Source organism: Protopterus annectens, chromosome 15.part0 (genome assembly GCF_019279795.1).
Source record: "Protopterus annectens isolate FY-2018-M chromosome 15.part0, PAN1.0, whole genome shotgun sequence".
NCBI lineage: Eukaryota > Metazoa > Chordata > Ceratodontiformes > Protopteridae > Protopterus > Protopterus annectens.
Genome location: NC_056749.1, coordinates 315,160,310 through 315,177,168, shown reverse-complemented (window position 1 = coordinate 315,177,168; position 16,859 = coordinate 315,160,310). Strand labels below are relative to the sequence as shown.

Sequence of the window (16,859 nt, the reverse complement as noted above, 5' to 3'; positions counted from 1 at the left end):
TTTACATTTGTGTATGACACACCAGTTACCAAGATAAACAGTTAAGTTGTTTCTGCTTTACTTTCTCCTGAAGTATGCTGGTCACATATGCAGAAATGAGTGGCACCTGTTGATCGTGCACTTAAATGTATTGATAAGTCTTGGCAAGTACACACATTCTTATACTAGAGTTTTCACTGTGTGATTCCTTAAAACCTCTTGTTAGAGAATAATGGGATGTATGCAAATGACCCCTTAAAGACATCAGGTGTTTCAGCTATATTCGGAGATGCCTTTTAATGGTTATGGACATCAGCTGGGTACAGCAACCTTGTGATTCTAAAAGTTAGCCAAACAGTCCACTTATGCTGTGCTAATGAGGTCGTAAGAAGTCTGAAACATGCATGTCCACAGTTAGTGGGGTTTGGTTTTATTGGCCTGAATATGTCCATTATCAGACTTAAAAAGAAAAAAGTCGTGGGTATTCAGAACTGCCATATAGCTAAAACACCTGATGTCCTTAAGGGTCATTTGCATATATCCCATTATCCTCTTACAAGAGGTTTTAAGGATTCACACAGTGAAAACTCTGGCTTTGCTAGGTTTTTCTTGTAGTTTTTTATTAAATGGATTAGCTGTGTGCCCTGTTTACATTTTCTTATACTGGAATATATTTCAACAATGTGAATTTGGGCTGTAGTTGATTGCCAGTGCTGAAGTGACACCCCGACCCCATGTGCAAAAATGGGAAAAGGGGTTGATGGATGGATGGCTACATAGTACACATATTGTCTATATTTTATAATCTCCAAAATAGTGTAGTGTAGTGCAGTGCTGTGCCATACATCACTGAAAAGCTCACATTGAGTATATAATGTAAAACTGAGAGACTATCATTTTTGTACTCTCTAACAAAACATGTATTTCTGTAATTTAAAAGTGTAACCTCTTACTGCTTTGAAATTTAAACCACTGAATAGATCACTGCTACATAAAAAAGAGCTGTTTTGCACATTTCTGTAATTCGAGTCATGTGAGGTATGCTTTCTGGAAAAAAATTTAAAAAAAGTGATAGGCACATACACGTGTAGCCATTAGGAATCAAAGGTCTTAATTAGCCACTATTGCTTAGGGGGCCAGTGAGGAGAATGCTTACGTTACCTTTCTTAAGATTGTATCTCAAACAATGTAGTTAATCTAAGGTCCATTGTTAATTAAATAAGTATGATGATTGGGGCTAGTTCAGCTACTGGTACAGGAGCCATTGTAGAGAGAAAAACTGAAATTCCAGACCTGAACCAGTCTCTTACTCTTTGTTTTAACTTTGAGAAAGTTGAGTCTGTTCAGGGTACAAGAGTGATGCTCATGCTGTGAGAGCCAAAGAATACAAATGCACAATACTTAGCATGGAGCACTGCTTTGTGAGCAGTAAGGGGGCAAATTGTATTTAATTGTACCTAGCATTTATTTACTACTGTTTGTTCACCAGGTAACAATGGGCTGGTACTGACCCTTTTAAAAAGTGACCTGAGCTGAAGGAGCAAAAATACATTAGGATCTTACTAATCAACAACCGCATAAATAGAATGAGTAAATGGAAACAAATCAGTACCTAAAAAAAATCAGTGTGGTTAACATAAGATTTAAGAAGATCCAGAGTGCATTGAGAGAACAATGAAATAAGAAAAAATACAAACCTACATATGCTAAAGATACAGTGCAGTCATATGAATAATGCATAAACATGCACTCCTATGTATAAACTATATTCATATAAAATGTCACATTATGAAGCTTACACATTTTTCTTACTTGTATTCTACTAACCCTTTTAAATATGTTCTGTGATTTATTACCCTTTCATCAGCTAAAATGGTGGTAAATCTTAAGCAGAATAAGTTGTACAGCTGTCCTATTTTGAGTGCATAAGGTGTACTGGTGAAAGCATGTGAGGATCCATTCAAATGCCAAGATATTTAACATGAAACATTCCTGATCAACAGTACATAGGACTGGTAACAGCCCATGCATATGGTATTGCCGTGACTTATCTGGAGTACCAAAGTACATAGTATTGGTTTTGTTTAAACTGAGACAAAAGCATTTTGCTTGAATCCAGTTATTAAAGGTTTCCAAGTCCTGCTGTAGTAATTGGTCTTATAGGTATATACTAGTGCATGACCACCAGGGCCTTCATAAGTCTAGCCGCACAACTCAATCCACTTGCATCACCTGGTAATGAGTGACTTAATTGGGAGTATGTTGCTAAAAAATTGTGTGTGGGGGTGTATGTCAGTTAGGGAATGTTTACTGTTGGCCTTAGTCTATAAGAGAGAATCCAGGGATGAATATACAGTTTCCCATCCTGTGGTCAAGGTTATATTTAAATAGGGTTAGGGAGACCAAATATAGAGATATGACTCTAAGACAGTCTGTATAGGGCAAAGTGTTAATACCCTGGATTTTCTTGATAAGGAACCTCTGTGTGCATTCTAACTGTTCCATATGCCTAGTCAAGTACATGCCGAAGGGAGCATTATGCTCAGTGATGGGTCTGATAAGGGATGAGTAGAGTGGTACTATAACTTCCTTGGACCTGGATGTCATACTCTGGCAACACAGAATGATTTTCTTACTACCTTTACTACATGTTAGTCAAAAGCCAGATTGCCTCTTTACGTATGCTCCCAGAACTGTAACTACCGGGTATGATTTTAGGAATATCTAATAAATGGAGACATTTCCCTTTGTAGACATTTTCCCAAAAAGCATTTTAATCTGTGGCTATGGCACCAGTCTTTTGTCTGTGTTAAGACCCTCTTGCAGGATGTTAGTGTCGTGGGTAGAGTTTGATAGCTTGCAATTTGCAGTCATCTGACATTGGCCTTGACCTCTGAGAAGTAGATGCCAAACAGGAATGGGCCCAACATTGTACTCCACTGGCGACCTACCTCTTGTTGGAGATGGTCTCAACATTCCTGACTTCTTGGATCCTGTCTGTGAGGCAGTTGGCAAATTCAGTGAGTTGTGTAGGGATTTATGCCTAGTTCATTGAGTTTGTTCACAATACCTGAATGAGATATTGTGTTGAATGCCTTAGCCAGGTGTAAGTAGGTGGTATGTACCATTTTCCCTTCCTCCATTGCCATGGTTACCTTCTCAAAGAAGTCTACCAGGTTAAGTAGGCATGAACTTTCTTTGCAAAATTAAACTGGGATGGGCCCAGTGTCTGCAGGTTGCCAACATCTTTGTTGATCATTTCCATGGTTGTGAATATTAGACTAGTCAGACTAATGGGTCTGTAGTTTCTATGGTCAGTTGATCCTCCTCCTACCCTTGTGAAGGAGGATAACAATTGCTGTCCTCCATTCTATTGGTACATAGCCTGTTTTGAAGCTGTAGTTGAAAAGTGGCTCAAGTGGTCCTGATTGGTCATGTTTCAAGCTGTTTAGGAGGCAACCTGAGATATTGTCAGGCCCCATTGAGGCTGGGTTTTAACCTTAGTAAGTGCCGCTTTGACCTACCTGCTCCAGGTTTGAGCTCAAATTGTTGGCCAGCAGACTTGCTATGTAACTGTGCTCAGTGAAAGTGGTACCATTTACTACCAATTCAGCACACTTGAGTGTTACCTTTGATGTTTCAGACATAGCTGCAAAAGGCTTTGTGGTTGTCTTTAGCCTGAAAAGCTATCTTGACCTTATAATTGGCCTTGTTAGATTGTCATTTTTGTCCTGTTTAGTTTTATTAGTGAGCTTTTGTCATTACGAAAATTGCCATTTCTGAATTAAGCCATTACTTTTTCCCTGTGTTATACATCCTGTTAAGATTAGGATTCCACCAGTGTGGTTTATTATGAGCTTACATCAAGAAAGTACACCAACCTCTATGCATCCATTTATATGTTTGTGCAGTGCTTTTGCAAATAATTCTGCATAGGCAGTTGTGAACTCGGGGTTGGATGAGGCATTGAATTTTGATAAACAACCACTTAATATAAAGTAGTCTGCTTTAGAATAGTTTGACTTTAACAGGTTTTACTGGATTTTCCAAGTTGATTATTTTGAATGAGATGGCTTTGTGATTTGACCTTACCAGTGAGAACGCAAGACAAGGGAGTGAGGCATTGTCCCGACAAAGTCCAGTATGTTTACATTTCTGCTTGAAGTGCATATTAACTAATCAAGGGAATTTGTGTTGAAGTCCAGGAAACATTGTACCTGCAAGTTGGTGGGAGTACATGTTTCCCAGTTTATAGATGGGTGGTTAGTCTCCCATGAATAATTTTCAGTAGTATGGAGAGTGCCTGCAGTAGGTCTAGATAAGAGTTGTGGGATTCAGGAGACATAGATGGTGACCTATCACTTGCTGAGATGTGGTAAGAGACTCAACATGATTTGCACATGGGTGAACTCCAGGGTATCATCCTGTTTAACCAACCTTGAGGTATACATGTTGGTTATGTAGATCAAGACACCTCCACCTTTAGCCCTTGTCTGTGTGGCTGATGGGCTAAATGTGTGGAAGGCACTGTATGCTTCACTGTCTGAATATTTATGTGGTTTTAAACCATGTCTCTAACACCAGAGATGTCTGTATCTTTCAGAGTGAAGAGAGCTTGTAGGGGGTGGAGTTTCTTGTTAAGGCTCCTAGCATTGCGCAGAAACACCTTTTAGGTTCCTTTGGGTTTTATTTGCTACATCGGTAGGTTTATCACTTTGGCATTGCCTTAAAAAGGCTCTAAAGGAGTATATAAAAATGCAGCCAAAATCTGGATGCCCAGTGGGCCAGGTGCAGACCATATTCAGCAAACCACTGTGGTCTTGTTGACCATGTTCTCCTAGACAGTTATTGAATCCCCTTGAACTGACACTAGAAACTAACCAGTTGTTAAAGTCAATCATTTTTTCTACATACTGTGGCATCATCCTTGGTGAAGGTAGAATGCTTACTCAATGCAAAGCATGTATCAGTCTGGGACACACATTCAGAGAGGTGCAAAAATATGTCTCTTCATGTAATCCAGAGAGGTGCGTCTCAGGTCGTTTATCCCCATATGGACTATGATAATGTCATACTGGTACCTGTGGTGCAGTGTTTTGAGTGAGTGTGTAACTTGGGGGATCCTGGCTCCAGATAAGCAACTGACCATAATCTTCTTGTCCAGTCTAAGTGGGGCATCTCTGTGTGCCATATATTGGAGTCCCCTATGATGAGTCCTGAGTAAATTGTTTACTTTTCTTATGAGCTTTGTTTTTGGGGTCCATTGGATGTTGGCATATGTACAGTGCTTGGTAATGATTTTGGTGTATGCTTTAGAGATTGCTGAGGGTAGGCATAGCTGTTTGTAGGCTTAGGAAATCTTTGAGGTTTGGAGAGATTGCTTTTTAGTGCTTCAGCATAAAATGGTCTCTGTGTGTGGACATGGTGTGGTGGATGTAGTGTGTATGTTCCTGACAACCTTGTTCATCTGCAATATTTTTGCCTTCAAGTAAATTCTGTTTACATGTCAAGCATACCGTGTTGGTTTCTTTAAGGATTAAAAGGTTGTCAGTGAACATGAGACAATTGATACATTGTCTCAGGATGCTTATGTCTACAAAGCTGGCTAAGGAAACTTTTTAAAATTGCATATGTATGTTGTCTGGACCTGTAGTAGGGAGGTCTATTATGTTTGAGGGCTGGCTTTTACAGAGGTCTTCTAGAGATGGTCTCTTGTGTTAGGGACTAGAGTTGAATAGTGCTATTTGATGTACAAATTAGCTGCTCTGAACTTGACTTTGTTAATGCATCACTAAACTGCAGATTCCAGTTCCCAGTGATAGTTTTATAGGTTAACTTCTGTGTTTTCCAATTAAGATAGACCAGGCAACCACCTATTGCCATTAGATGGACTATCCCAGTCATCTTCATGTAAAAGTACAAACAATATTGCTTGAGTGCGTATGCTACCACAAAATAACTTTAACAAACATGCTAGACAGGGCAATTGCAAGTCAATCAGACCAATAGGAAGGCAATTTTGAGCAAATGCAGTAATTTTAGCTTTACATAAGATAAATGCATAAGTAAAACAAATCAGTAGTCATTCTCTAAAACAGCTTCTAAAAGTTCAGTTTTTTTAAGTACAAGTACTTGGCTTGTACCTGGATGGCATGTGATTCAAGGAAATCATTTCAGAGGCTCAGGCAAGGACACCAGGAGATGCTGAACTCTGAAATCTGCCAAGACCCACTCAAACATATTACATTTATATACATTAACTTAAAATAAAGGAAACTGTGTACAATCCATTTAGCAGGGCCAAAATTGCAGGAATACAACAATTAAATACCAACAACGATACAAAGTATCAACTTATACAAGAACAAAAGTGCAATTCTTCGCATTCAGCAAATAGTACAATATCAAGGTACTAGAAGAGATCTGAAGTATAAAATCAGCAGATAAAGAAGAAAAATGAAGTGCAAAACAAAATAAATCTGACCGGCATTATAAAAGCATGTAACAATAAACTGTGTGCATACAGTAATAAACTGAGATTGAGCAAGTCTGATGAGATCAAGTTAAATAATTAGAAATAGAGGAAACCATAGCAAACCCTCAGGGACTCCAGAGTTAATAGCACAATGAGAGGAGTGGCAATTTCCTCTTTTAGCCTCATGGTACATTTAGCCACATAACTGGAGAGCCATTTTGCAAGTATTTTCATTAACATCACATTGTACTTCTAAGTGTGTGTGTGTTTGGGGCTATTTGAAAGCCAGTAGGTCAGAAGCTTGACTAGTGAGCTTGTGAATCTATTTTTATACCACTGTTGTACACTTTACTTGCTCAGTTATTGTTTTTTCCTCTATGCAGTGGGCAAACAGTGTCTTTATTTTCAGTTAGAGTTGAAGGTGATATCCGATGACATTATAAAAGTTCTTTAAGCTCGTATATCTGAGAGACTGCAGACTTTGAAACATCTTTCCTGTAATGCCTTGTATAATCTGATATAGTGGGGTTATTTTGTTTTTTTTTTCAGCAGCTGTTCTGAAAATTCTGTTCAAAAATCCAAAAAGCAAGATCAGATTTGTATTATCTGTTTTTCAAGATAACGAGGCTAATAAGAGACTAATCTATGTGAGTATGTGCCTTCAAGTTTACAGTCTATAATTTGAACTGCTAACAAATTATTGATAGTGTCACATTTCTTCAGTATGTATAAGAATAGCCAAGACAAATGCTGTATTTTAGTGAAGTATTCATAAGCACGGCCACGAGAAATGCTGTATTTTAGTGAAGTACAGTTGCATAACCTTATTTTGCTTACAACAAAATAGTTAAGTTGTATCCATTGTTGGTTCTGGAGGTTGTGGTAACTATAAAACATTTTGATGTATGCATAAGTGATGCACAAAATATTTTTGAGCCTGCTCACGAAATGTGCATTAACTAGCACTTAACTGCGACACAACATACATAAGAGGAAAGCCAGAAATGTGACTCTCTGGGGAGTTCTGTGCCAAATGATTTTTCCTAGGTAGCAATATTAATGCACATATGAAACAGCTTACCTTCCTAAAAACTAAACTTGGAAGATAGACTAAACTGACAGCAAACCAGGATGAAAATGTCCATAACATACTTGTATATACACCATTTTCATTGCTTACATTTGCCTTAAGGGAATTCCTTACCGCTCACTATTTAAAGAATGCATTGCATTAAAAGTCAACACCATAGTTTTGTTTAGTAGAACAAAGATAAAGTTGCTAGTACCTGCACCAGCCAGTTGCCTCATAATTTTTGTTATAATTGCTACATCACCTCAGGAAAAAAAAAAAGCGAGTGTAATTACTCCATCCATTTATCTCCAACATACCTGAAACTTTAAGAGAAACTTTGTACACCACTATAACTAAACATTTTTGGTCATTAAGTATAGTATATGACCCAAATGTAGAATATATTCCACAATTGCATAAATAAACCATAATCAACACACCGCATGATATATTACTACATGATATACAGTAGTTCTCTGCTTTATACTATATGCACTTTTCTCTTACTGCATGTAATATCAATATAATGTGCTGCTTTTGTATCCAGGTTATTAAAAAATGGGTCCAAGGACCAGTCTGCCCACAAAGCCAACAAAGATGGAGAGTAAAAAAATGAAATGACAAGTGGAAATTGCAGGCATGAAAGGATGCTGACATGTTTGTGTTTATGGACGCACTACCCTAGATATGTCAACACTTTGCCATTTTTTCTGTAATTCAATAAGAAAGGAGGTTTGAGAACAGGCTAGGAAGTATACAGCTGAAACCATTACCAAGCAAATCCAACAAAGAACCTATATCCTAATTCTGCATGTAATATAAATAACTCACTTTTACACTCCATCCCCCACCTTATCAGCCCCAAATCATAGCATATGAACATTAAATGTGCTTTTGTCCCGTCTCTTTTGTTGTACTGTAAAATCTATATTTCTTAAAACTAAAAAGTACTTGTTTTTACTTTAATACATATAATGGTCACTGAAAAGACTCACCCCCACATTTAAAATAGCTAGTGTACACACTATGCAAAACTGTTTTACTGTATACAACATGCAGTTTACATCATGAAAGGTTTTACACAAGTACTAAGAATGAAACTTGTTTTACTTAGAGTTAGTGTCCACCTTTTACTGTTGTCCTAAACATTAATGATATAAAGTAGGGTATGTGCTTTACCTTCCACCCACAAGTTTAACAAAGTCATCTGTGAAGTCAAAGTCAAATATCTGACATGACCGAATCACTTTGGCTATGGTGTGCAGGGTCCTGTGTTCCAGTCTGGGGTTGGGAGGTTGGCATAATGGTTAAGGTGTTCACCTTGCAAGCAGAAGGTGCAGGGTTTGATTCTCACATGGGGTAATTGGCTAGGCTTAAAATGGCCCACAAGGGCAGTTAGCTTAGTACTAACCTATGAACCTAGAAGTCAGGTGTTGAAATCAAACAGTTTTGATGACAGAGGAAAATTAATTTAGAGAGTTACTAAGATTTTTCAAGCCCCCTATTCTAAGTCTTACAAAACCGCTGCTTTTTTTTTTCAAAGACAAAATATTCAGACTCTGCCATCTTTTGGCAACAAGGAGCAAAAAAAAAATACTAGAGGGTAGGAGGGAAAGAAAAAACAGGGTCCTTTCAAATAAAAAAAAAAAAAAAAAAACAAACAGAACAGGCTATGCCTTCAGAATGATTTATTTCAGACTTTACTTAAGCTGTTCTATGAAAAGGTTTTTCTATTGATATGTAAGGTCACTTGTTGTTCTGGTGAAACTTAAATGAGATCTTTACTTTATTCTGTCTGTTTTGTTTAGACTGATTTATTGCTCTGAAATCTGCAAGTGTTTCCTGAGTTGCAACCATTCATGGTGGGTTAACACTTTTGCCTTTCCATGTTTTCCTTCAGAGTGCATAAATCTTTCACTTTTTGCCTTTCCATATATGGTTGTTTTCCTTCAGAGTGCATAAATCTTTCACTTTTTGCCTTTCCATATATGGTTGTCAAATAAAATCCCCCATATATGCCCTTACTACTTTGAGTGTAGCTTGACCCTATCCGTTTCCCTCATTTCTTTCAGAATTTGACTGACAGAGAAATAGATTTTATATACTGCGGTCCTACTTTTGCAACTCTGGTATTATCTTGTCTAGAATTCGTAGTATTGGATTTTAAAAAGGACAACCTGTGTCAGTTCAGACAATTCTAGTCGGTTGTTTAATACTGCATCTTTTCTTATTTCCACCATGGAAATAATTTCTAGGCCAAATTAAGGTACATTCAAATAGAGCCTTGATTTCTTTGATGGCATATTAGAAAGGAGTCGACAGTAGAAGCATTCTACGAGCAACTACATGGTACTGTGTATGTACTTTTACAAAGCATTGCATTTCAAATTCCTTTTCCAAGTCAAGTACTGGCTTTGCTAGCACCATTCTTCAGGTGTTCCTGAGCCCTTATCCTTCCTCCTCCCAGAATGAATAAACTGTGGTAATCAACTCAAAATACAAAAGCATACTACAGCAGTGAGCATGTTGAGTATAGTACAGTTGTATAAGTTTCACATGCCTTAACAGTAGATGTTTGAATTCCTCACTGCTGCAAAACTGCACCCACCATCTTCCACCCCTTTCTACTGTATATAATTAATTGTTGGATAAAAAGTGATATGTTTATAACATTTTGGGGATTCAGGGTGAGTACTCTTTCTCTTTGTTTGGACAAGCAAGTCGTAAATTTGCCTATGGTTCTGACTAGATTTTCCTCCAAGGAGCTAGACAATCAGACAAGTAGAGCTTTTTGAAGACTAGCTGATTGTATCCTGGGCAGGGTACAACAAAAATAATTACTGCAACAGTGAGCAATTCGAACATCTACTGTTGTGGATAAAGATACTGAAAGAAGGGATAGAGCTTCTAGAATCTCTCAGTAGCCTGGGGGCGTTAAGCATGTGTTTTTGGTTAGGGATCTTACAGTTTGATGTGTTTAGTGATATAAATCCTGAAGGGGGAGATGTTGCACTTGATAGTTCACCTGATAAGTGCTGAGTATAAGGGAGTGATTACCTTTGTAGACCTTATTGATATTCCTTTGGTAATTAGCTGTACCAAATACAAAGGATTTCCTGCCAGCTGACATCACATGATGAGTTTAAACAGAGGGCGCTCCTCTTCCTAGCTATATACCTCGGTCCCTTACTACATTTTTGTTTTTAGTGGGAATGATGTCTATACTTAATTACCTAGGTCTCTGACTGATTCTTTTTTTTTTGTTTGTTTGTTTTGTAGTGGTATGATGTCTGTACTGTATGATGTGAGGAGGGGTTGTCTACCACAAGTAGTGATACTTCACATTTTTAGCATTTAGTCTGAGCCCATTTTGCTACACTAGTAATTTACTAGGAGGAGTTTACGCTGGGGGATGTGGGTGTCATATGTTCACATAACTACAAGCTCTAGTTTATAGTCTAAAGACTTTCTTAGCTAGAGATCCTGGCTTTCTCTGCTTGGAAATCTAAGAAGTAAACACCAAAAAGGAAGGTCTCTGCATTCAGCCCTGATGGACAGTGCTGGTAACTTTCCTACATTTTCATGAGACACTGGCAACTCACTGTGCGAGTTCTATCTTTTAGCCAGTTTGCTACCTGTCTTACCACATATGGATCAATTTTTAAAACATTTAGCTTTGTATTATGCCAGCATGAGGAATGCTGTTGAAATTCTTGTCCAGGTCAAGATTTGCTGTATCCACTGCATGGCCATCATCTATAGCCTCCATAACCCTTTCAAATAAGTTTATTGGATTAAATAGACAGGATTTAATCTTCACAAAGCCAAACTGTTGGGGTTCAATTGTAAGAAGATTCTTGGACTCTCTGAGTTCTGTTACAATATGTTTCATGGCTTTCCAGATGAGGCTTATAAAGCTGATATGTCTGTAATTGCACGAGTCGGTTGTGAGGCCACCCTTACTGACGGATATCATCACTGCAGTGCATCACACGAGACAATACTTGTAGTTAAACTTTTTAGCATCTTGTGTTTCTACAGACATATTTAAAACTATTAATTAAGAAGTCAAGTACATTGTCAGGTGCTATGGAGGAAATATTTTTTGGTTTTCACTTTCAGTAAATTATCTTTAGAGATAATTTGGGGAGTAAGGCATTCAGATGTTTTTGGGGCTTCAAATGGAAATCTCAGGGGTGAAGTTAGCAGTATTTCTTTGTAATGATATTGGCAATGCCTTTTGAGTCAGAATAGGAGTTGTCATTGTTGTTGTGTCTTTCGGCTTTTCCCGGTTAGGGCTCGCCACAGCGGAACTCCGGTCTGCTAATGATTGGCAGTAGACTTTTACGTGCTGAATTGCCAGCTCTGACACACAACCTTCAATGAAGGTACGCCCTTTCACGCATGTCTCCACACAGAAGACGCTCTAGTTGAGAATTGAACAGGACATTGAGTACATTACTGCATTCTGGATGAAACGCTATAAAATAGTATTTGCACTTGCAAATGCTCCAATGTTTTGCTTTTGTTAATTCACAGTACCACAGCAGAAGAGTAAGCCTAAGCTTTCATCTCACAATGCTGCTCATGAGCACATTGGCAACCAGCTTTATTTTAAGTGTCTGGATTTGCTGACTAGTGCTGACTGCCTCAGCGGTACATTCTGGGCATAAACATTAATTCAGAGTCAGATCAGACAGTGCTTTAACAGCCAGGTAGAGGTTCAACATTACTACCCTAAATAAGGTGAAATGACAATAGCTAAATACTATCTGAATGCCCTATGATTTTAATAAGAAAGCAGTGTTTGTGTCTTTCGGCTTTTCCCGGTTAGGGGTCGCCACAGCGGAACTCCGGTCCGCTAATGAGTGGTAGTTGATTTTTACGTGCCGAGTTACCAGCCCTGATGCACAACCTTCAACGAAGGTACACCCATTCACACATATCTCCACGCAGAAGACGCTCTAGCTGAGAATCGAACCGGACAGCGTCTTACTGTGAGGCGACAATGCTACCGCAGCACCACCACCACGGGTTTTTAATAAGAAAGCAGTGTACCTTTTTAAATTGTTTCAGGTGGCTTGTTTGATGGATAGAAAGTGCAGAACTCCTTTCAGAAGAGGGTTGGATCAGTGACATAAAGTGATATGTATGTATGTGTGTATATATATATATATATATATATATATATATATATATATATATATATATATATATATGGATTCACTTATCTCAATATACTAAAATACCGAATTTTAGTATCTCGAGACTATAAAGCCGAAAGCCCAAAAAACTGACACCCACAACTGTGAAATTCAAAATCGCTATCATTCACATACACAAACCACCACACAAACAAGCACACATACACCTACCTAATGACACTACAAGCAAAACAACACACAAACACAACATAAACATACCTACCCTACTTATAAGCAGGGGGGCAAGCCCCCCCTGCACACCCCTGCTACTTGTATATACTAACTCCGAGGTTGCACTAAACACACAAACACACAAAACTCACCACTACACATACACACTAAAATCCCTACCCAATACCATTACAAGAACACCCCCACTTACCTGAATCCCCAGCTAAACCTACAAAACCGCACCACACATCACAAATGCGACACCACAATGGCAGATTCAACATTTCCGCATACGATGATTTTCAGTTTCGTGTAACTGCACTTTCAACTTCATAGTCTTGAAATGCTAAAATTCAATGTTTAGTATTTCGAGATTATAAAGTGAAAGTATATATATATATATATATATATATATATATATATATATATATATATATAGGAACCTGTCAGATCGATGAAACTACACTTTCCCGATGACCAGATTACTGAGACCACATTGCTGATGGAGGCGATCACCGACAGGGGTGAGTAGTGCAGAACGGGACGTATTCCCATTTCTGCAATGTGGTGCAGTCTCAGAGTTGGTATATTTAAGTAGGGGGGTGCAGGGGGGCTTGCCCCCCTGCTTATACACATTATTTTGTTTTACAGTTGTATTGCGGAAACAGGAATACATTCCGTTCTGATACTTATACTTACTGTTGTCTGGGATGTAGTCTCTGTGATTTGGTCATCGGGAAGTGTGGTTTCTTGGATCTGATATTGATCTATATATATATATATATATATATATATATATATATATATATATATATATATATATATATATCCTCTTTTGAATAGCATGTGTGTTAAATTAGATTGGCTGCAGACTGCTTTTCTGACTTCGGTACGTACAATGGGGCCAAAAATGTGTTGCCTACAGTTCATTTTTATTGATGGTGTCTTTTTTAATGACTAACAATTTATTTTGCAATCATAATTTGACTTTTTTTTAAAAAGTCACATGATGATGATATGGGTCCCTACATCATCCAAAATTCAAATAATCGAACGGCGTTCTATCGAACATGCCATTTGTCGAACCATTCAGATTGAGATCCTATTACAGTGGGGATAAGGTCATTTGTCCTTTCTCCACTGTAGTGTTATCTTGAGTTTGTATATATAATTAGTGGGGGTTGTTGGAGGTTTGACGAATGGCATTTCTGATGAAATGACGTTTGATGATATGAATCTTAGATGATATAAAATCGACCCAATGATGTACAGCTGCAGCAAGGGAATGTGATACCATTTTAACATGAAATTGACAGATCCAGTCTTTAAACAATTATGAATAACTTACGGTTTGTAAATTTATTTTTTAAGAACAGTTTGTTGGGTCATAAACTGTTATGAGAGCGCTGGCACCTGTGGCAGGTGCCACATTTATCCCACCATTCCTACAGCAATGACATTAGATTTAATGACATATTAAAGTTAAGGTTAGTACTAATGTTCTAGGTGTGTATTTTTCTTATAACATCTTGGAGACCTTTGGCAAGTTTTAGTCAGGTAATTGTCTTACTCGTTTTACAATAATATATTTTGGTTCTCCGTAGTCCTTTTCAATATTTGAGAGAAAGTGTTTAGAAAAGTGGCTCAGGTGTAAAGTTCTGTAGAATGCCACCAGTAACGTAATTCAGGACAGACATGTAATCCCCATCATGAGTTACGTCCTGTTGCATAACTTGGGTAGTGTTCATTGAAATGCCTATAGATTAACATGAAGTACCTGTAACTTCTCCGTTATTTACTTATGTTCAGCAGTACTGCATGCCTTTTCAAGGTTAAGGTAAGCAATGTGCAGTCTTCATCAGGTGATACTGATGCCTCTTAAAATAATGCCACAGGATTCAAAATATGATACCTTCCTTTAACAGCACCCTGTTGTTCAGTATCTAGTAGAATAGGCCCCCTATGTTACATACTCCTTTATGACCCTCTTTATTATTTTACATAGAATACTAATGAAGTTGATTGGTTTAAGTCAGCAATGGGAAGCAATGACATATGTATTCTGCTGTAATTGTAGGACTTTAGACCATGGAAGCAATGATGTATGTATTCTGCTGTAGTGGCGGGGGTTTGACCACACACTGTATTTTTACTTCTGAAACACTCTAGTAGCTGTAGTAAGTACTGTAGAAACCAGTATGCAAGTAATGTAATTGTTTCACCACCAGCCAGATTCAGTGTTAACATGGTGATACTGATTAGATTAGACTAAGGAAATCTGAAAACTAAGTACACATAAGAGTAAAATATTATTTAATCACTTGTACGAAACAGTTTATCTGAACATTTTCCAACATGAAGACATTCTACACCGTCAAAATGACCAAGCAACTTGATAGTGTGCTAATACTTGCTGCTTCCTGCCTATGACTGATGTCTTTATTCCTTACAAACCTGTACACATATTAAACCACTACTGTATTTGTATCATTTTACAAAATGTGTGTCACTTTTAGATGCACACAGTTTATAGGACCACATGATGTACTTTTGTAATTACTCTCAACAAGTAACCTGTATCTCTCTCATACTTAACTTTGCTTCCTTGCAGGTAGTGGTCACTTCTTGGCTTGGATAATTGCCAATTTGTGCTTTATTACCATTAGGTAATGGACTACCTTGTCCATTGCCACCCTGACTGGCAAATAAATATTCTCCAGCAGGATGTTAATGGAAAGGTAATATCACTTGAAAAACAAGTTTGCAGTTTCAAGGTTGGATATTTAAAAAAAAGCAATTTTTTTACACTTACTGAACAGCACTCTACACTTTTAAATCTGTTTTGCTTTCTGTTTTTTTTTTAGTGTGTGCATTTATATATATATATATATATATATATATATATATATATATATATATGAGCATATAACCAAGAGAGAGGCTTGGCTGGAGAAACTAGCTGCAGTGTCTGTGCCCTTTTACGTGCATCAGAAGAATGTCTGATGGGAAGCAAAGACGATCAAGGGAGATTTTTTTAAGTAGAAAATGGCACTACTGCAAAATCTTTTGCATCTGCTAACTTCCTTTCATTCCCCCAATGCTAGTTTCTCTTTATGAATCAATTATATTAGAGAGATTATTCAGATGTTTAAATGTTTTGCAGTACTGCCACCATTTTCTACTAAAAAATCCCCTTGATTGTCTTTGTTTCCTATCAGAGGTCTAATCCTCCAATGGATTAGCTAGCCACAAATTGCAAGCAACGTTTGATCCAACCTACGGTTTTGGAGTTGTTGGATCCAAGGATGGTCGGAGTCGAGGGGTTGGCTTTGATGGTATCCTATACCTCCAAGCCAGCCAGTGCCTTGAGTGTGTCTGATCTGACTAGATCGGATCTGAGCTGTAGCCTTGGGTCAGATCCGAATGAGTGCTGTCTGCTCCGAGCTTGTCATAGAGAGGCATTCTACTCAGCATCTCTGCTCCTAGAGGCTTGGCTCTGACTCCCTGGTCAGATCAGGGGGGAGCAGTTTCTGCTAGTTCAGCCCAGGAGGTCCGTTCCCCCTTGGCATTTGATGTGGTGGAGAGGGTTCTCGCAGGGTTGACTATTTCGTCTTCAGAGTCCGTCCAGACCCCCCTGGCCTTGAATGCAGATCCAACCATAGAGCCCTCTCAGGGACAGCCCATAGTCGTAGTGCCCCAGGAATCTTCCAGCTTTGGAACAACCCACTTGAGACCTCCCCAGATAGTCCCCCTGCAAGCACACGTGTAAAAGGAGGCACTTGGTCTCTCCCCCAGAGTCCCTCACTGAAGACAAGGACCCATTTGAAGGGGAAGGTTCCCCAAGATCACCCCCGAAGGTGTCTCCTTTGGAGACATCATTGAGATCCTGTGCCAAAGAGGGGGTGGTCCCACCCCAAACCAACCTCTGATGAGTCTGTGTTTCTAGAGGCATTCAGCT

At 38.3% G+C, this 16,859-nt stretch overlaps 1 protein-coding gene across 1 annotated transcript in view; it reads left to right on the top strand.

The window, feature by feature from the left end:
• Nucleotides 1-16,859, top strand: part of LOC122789668 (sorting nexin-25-like) — a 157,036-nt gene that overhangs the window by 119,819 nt on the left and 20,358 nt on the right. The window contains exon 3 of the mRNA XM_044057084.1: nucleotides 7,004-7,101. Within this exon, the coding sequence (XP_043913019.1) occupies nucleotides 7,004-7,101 (98 nt within the window). The remainder of the gene's footprint in view (nucleotides 1-7,003; nucleotides 7,102-16,859) is intronic.